The sequence below is a fragment of the Dipodomys ordii genome, unplaced genomic scaffold (assembly GCF_000151885.1).
Source record: "Dipodomys ordii isolate 6190 unplaced genomic scaffold, Dord_2.0 Scaffold124, whole genome shotgun sequence".
Taxonomy (NCBI): domain Eukaryota; kingdom Metazoa; phylum Chordata; class Mammalia; order Rodentia; family Heteromyidae; genus Dipodomys; species Dipodomys ordii.
Genome location: NW_012267340.1, coordinates 3,375,375 through 3,380,436, shown reverse-complemented (window position 1 = coordinate 3,380,436; position 5,062 = coordinate 3,375,375). Strand labels below are relative to the sequence as shown.

The window sequence follows — 5,062 nt, the reverse complement described above, 5'->3', positions numbered from 1 at the left end:
GCCAGCCCATGCAATAAAGTCTGTGAGACTCTTATCTCCAGTTAACCACCAAAGAGCTAGGAAGTGGAGCTGTGTCTCAAGTGGTAGAGTGCTAGCCTTGAGGAAAAGAAGTTCAGGGACAGTGCTCAGGCCCTGAGTTCAAGCCTCAGGATAGGACAAAAAAAATATTTTTTTTAAAAAACGTGGCTATGTGGTATATAAAAGGAATTATCTGTGTTATAATTGTTTATGAATAATACAAGGAAATAAATACCTAAACATGTAATCTTTGCCTAATAGTTGTTTAGGCATGATGTCTGTTGAAATCAGTTAGAAGACTCTAGTGACTTTGGCAGACCAACTTTGGAAAGGTTGCCAGGGTTTAGAATAGCTAAGAATAGAGTCACTTGTTTTCTGGATGGTATCAGAGATGACTTTTGTAAGAGTGTGGTACTTTGAATTTCAGTTTTTCTTAATGATAACTACATTTCAGCATGGTATTTTAAAATAGTCTATAAGTTAGAGATTTCACTGGCGAACAGTAGGCAGAGGTGACTACAGAGAGGTATAGGGAGAATTTCTGGGGAGACAGAAATGTTCTGTGTCCTGATTTAGTAGAGGGATTACAAGATTTTCCATATCAAGAGCAACTGAAATGCTCGCATATTGCTAATAAGTATATAAAATGGGCGTGACTGCTTGGAAAAAAATCTTTAAAAATATTTTAAACTTTAAAAGTATTTTTAAAGAAGCCAGGCACTGGTGGCTCAAGTCTGTCAGCCTCTCAGGAGGCTGAGATCTGAGGATCACGGTTCAAAGACAGCCTGGGCAAGAAAGTCCGTGAGACTCTCATCTCCAATAAACCACTAGAAAACCGCAAGTGGTGCTGTGGCTCAAGCAACAGAGCGCTCGCCTTGAGCTGAAGAGCTGTAGAGCGCTCACCTTGAGCTGAAGAGCACGGGGACAGTGCCCAAGCCCAGAGTTTAAGCCCCAGGACCAACCAAAAAAACAAAAACAAAAAACAAAAATACTTTTAAACTATACCTATTGGTATCACATATTATTGTGGTATTTCCTATTTCTAGGACAGTGATGTGAAGGATACTGTTCGGTGCTCTCACTAAGTCCGCTTTTGGTGAATGAATATGAGTCTAGGCCATCCAGTGTATCTTCAGGACCGAAGGGAACTATGCATCCTGTCAGTGGAAAGCCTCTGAACTCAGCCTGTTCTGAATAGGATTTGGTTGAAACTTTGCATTGAAAATGACTTTGGTGTATTTTGAAGTTCTTTTTCCATGAAATCTTAGTCTGTAATTCTGTGTAATTGAAAATGATGCTTGAAGATAATTTTAATATTTATAATTTAATATATCAATAGTAATAAATTGATTTGTTAATAGTGGTATTATTTGAAGTAGTGAGCTTTCTCCCCTTTCTTTTCTCTTTAGCCCATTTTTCAGTGAAGAATTTTACTTTGAGATTCCACGAACTTTCCAGTATTTGTCTTTCTATGTCTATGATAAGAATGTTCTACAAAGAGACCTTCGTATAGGTAGGTATAATTCATCATTATTTTTAACTAACACATTGAGGTGCTATTATATTCTATAAATATTAAGTGTTAAGCTACAGAATGATAAATGTTTACTATTTCTAATCCTTTTCTCTAGATTTGGTGAGTATTTCTGACTTGGATTTTTAATTCGTGTGTTCAGCTTTGGTGGTATACCTCCGGAAGCCTTTTTGGTCCCAAGCCCCTGTGCTTGCTGAACTTGCTCCTTAGTTCACCATTTATGTCCAGAGAAGATAAATGTGGTACTTATGAAGGTAGAGATTATGTCTCAACGAGTGCCTAATTTGGTAAATGTTCAAAAAGCATTTGTTAAATGGTTCAACTTGAGATATTTTCATTGGTTAGGGTAGGAATAAGTAGAGTGCCATCTGCTGTTTGTTTGTTTATGTTGTTGTTGTTGTTTTTCTTTTGGGTCCGGTTGTGGGGCCTGAACTCTGGGCCTGGGCGCCGTCCCTCATCTCTTCAGCTCAAGGCTAGTGCTCTACCATTTGAGCCACAGCGCCACTTCCGGCTTTTTTCTTTTTGCTTATGTGGTGCTGAGGAATCGAACCCAGGGCCTTGAGCATGCAAGGCAAGCACTCTACCACTGAGCCACCTTCCCAGCCCATCTTTTTATCTTTTTTAAAAAAAATTCTGTTTTAATTTTTTTTCTAATAGAATAACATTCATTATAGAGTTTGTTCCTGTCTATATTGGTGACCAATAAATATATGTTTCTTTTTTTGTGGGGGAGGGGGCAATACTGACTTTGAACTCAGGGCCTGTACTTGGTGGGCAAGTGAGCCAACACTTCTAGTCCTCATCCCCCCCCCCTTTTTTTTAAATCAAATGTGATTGTTTTGCCTAAGTTAATCTTGAACGGATGGACTCAGGTGATTCTACATCAGCCTCCAAAGTAACTCCCACTACAGGCATGTACCAAGTCTACCCAGCTCTCCAGCATTCTTTCTTGTTAAATGTTAGCTTTTGTCTGCTATACACATAACAGATACTTGTTTTCTCTCATATAAGGCTTTTTTTTTTTGTTTTGTTTTTAATGATTGTTTATTGAAAGCCAAGGAAGTGATTCTCATAGTGTGTGTTTTCTTAAATGTGTCTATTTGCTTCCTAAACAAACATGCAGACTCTTTTGTTCTTTCTCCTGTTCTGGGGCTTGAACTCTGTTCAAGGCTAGCACTCTACCACTTGAGCCACAGCTTCACTTGTGGCTTTTTTTGGCAGTTAATTGGAGATAAGAGTCTCATAGACATTCTTACCTGGGCTGGCTTTGAACTGAGATCCTCAGAGCTTAGCCTTCCATGTAGCTAGGATTATAGGGATGAAGCATCAGGGCCCAGCTAGTGTTTCAGATTTTTTTTTTTTTTGTCGGTCGTGGGGCTTGAACTCTGGGCCTGGGCGATGTCCCTCAGCTCTTCATCTCAAGGCGAGCGCTCTACCACTTGAGCTACAGTGCCACTTCCGGTTTTCTGGTGGTTTATTGGAGATAGGAGTCTCATGGACTCTCCTGCCTGGGCTGGCTTTGAACCGCAATCCTCAGATCTCAGCCTCCTGAGTAGCTAGGATTACAGGCGTGAGCCACCAGCACCCGGCGTGTTTCAGATTTTTAAGTGTGAGAATATTTGTATAGATATTTTTCCAGATGAGCATTTATAGTCTGAAAATCCAAACTTTTAAATGTCGTGTTTGTGCTCAAAGCTAATTCTGTTTTGTGGGGTTTTAACAGACTACCTAAGTAGCAAAAGAAAGAACAGTAGGGCTGGGAAGGTGGCTTAGTGTAGAGTGCTTGCCTTGCATGCATGAGGCCCTGGGTTCGATTCCTCAGCACCACATAAGCAGAAAAAGCTGGAAGTGGTGCTGTGGCTCCAGTGGTAGAGCGCTAGCCTTGAGCTGAAGAGCTGAGGGACAGCACCCAGGCCCAGAGTTCAGGCCCCATGACTGGCAAAAAAAAAAAAAGAACAGTAATAAAGTGATACGAATTGGCACACTAGAAGATAAAATCAGTCTTAGATTTTTACTGTTTCTAATGGAATTCTGTATATAAATTATTGAGGAGGAAGGTGATAAAAGATGAAGCTGGTAATATATTGGGACTAGTCTCTGATAGACCTTAAAAACCATCCCAAACCTCAAAAGCTGTGGAATGTGGGTTTTATTCTATAAACAGTAGTTTTGAACCTTTTGAGAATGTAACTATGGCAGTGCATTCATGGCTAATATCTATAATCCTAGTTACTTGGGAGGATCAGGGTCCCAAGGCCAGCTTGGGAAGAAAAGGCCAAAAGACTGTGTCAACAGGAAGAAACCAGGTGCGTGATGGCATGTTCCTGTCATCTCAGATATGATGGGGAGCCAGAAATAGGCAGATCAAGGTCCAGCTATGTGATTGGACAGGAAGCAAGACCCTGCCTCAGAAATAATAGGCACATAAAAGGGCTGAGGGTGTGGCTGAGAAGGAGAGCACCAGCTTAGCCCAAGTACAAGACCCTGAGTTCAAACCCCAGCACTTCCCAGACCAAAAAGAAAATAGTACCTGTATACATTCTGTGGATTTATACATACGCACACACACATAATATACCTTGTGAAATCTAAATGCGCTGAGTGGATAGTTTCTAAGTTATAGGCATAGGAAGCTGCTGATAAGAACAGGCCATGGAGAGCAGTAAGGAGGCTTTTATCAATCAGGTAAGCTGGCTGGGGCAGCGGCAGTGAAAATGTGGAGGAGGGAATATGCCTCAGGTTTCCTATAGGACTCCGGGAGCAAGGAAGGGGCTGACGCAGATGTGACATGGTGGAGAGTTCACAGAGAGCTTGTCTACCACCCCACCAGTCCTGAGCTGAAGTAGGAAACACACAGGAACTTTCACTGGGTGTGGGGCATGTGAAAAGAGAAGAGGCTTTTATTTCAAAGAAGTTAAGGCTGTGTGACCTAGGGAACATCTTGGTGGACACACTTGTTGACAGCCGAGACACAGATGTGAAGCTTAGAGGAAAGAAGAGCTGGAGACTTGAAAACCGTGAGCCGTAAGTGAAGGTTGTGCGGGAAGGAGTGGAAATAACCTGGGAGCAGAGGGGGGCTTCAGGGAGAGAGACTTCTAGGAACATCCAGAAGGCATTCGTGATTTTCATTGTCTTTGTACACCTATTGTCATCTGCAGATAGCGCTTCTTGAAAGAGCCCTCACTTGAAACCCGTAGTTGTCATTTACCAAATAAAGGCCAGTTTTCAGTAAAACAACTTCCAGTAAATTTATTGTAAAAATTGTGTTGGTGTGAAGTTTTTTTCTTTAATTTTTATTACTAAGGCATAAAATGTCATCATTTCATGAGTTTGTTTTACCTTTTATTAAACATACCCTGTAAAGTACATACTGTGTAAAGTTGGAAATTAGCCTTGATTTTTTTTGGGGGGGGAGAGGGGGGGTCCGGTCGTGGGGCCTGAACTCTGGGCCTGGGCGCTGTCCCTCAGCTCTTCAGCTCAAGGCTAGCGCTCTACCACTTGAGCCACAGC

General features: G+C 41.5%; 1 protein-coding gene across 1 annotated transcript in view; it reads left to right on the top strand.

The window, feature by feature from the left end:
* Nucleotides 1-4,204: 4,204 nt before the first annotated feature.
* Nucleotides 4,205-5,062, top strand: part of Rasa2 (RAS p21 protein activator 2) — a 64,698-nt gene continuing 63,840 nt past the window's right edge. Inside the window, exon 1 of the mRNA XM_013029889.1 lies at nt 4,205-4,237. Coding sequence (XP_012885343.1) covers nt 4,205-4,237 — 33 coding nt within the window. The remainder of the gene's footprint in view (nt 4,238-5,062) is intronic.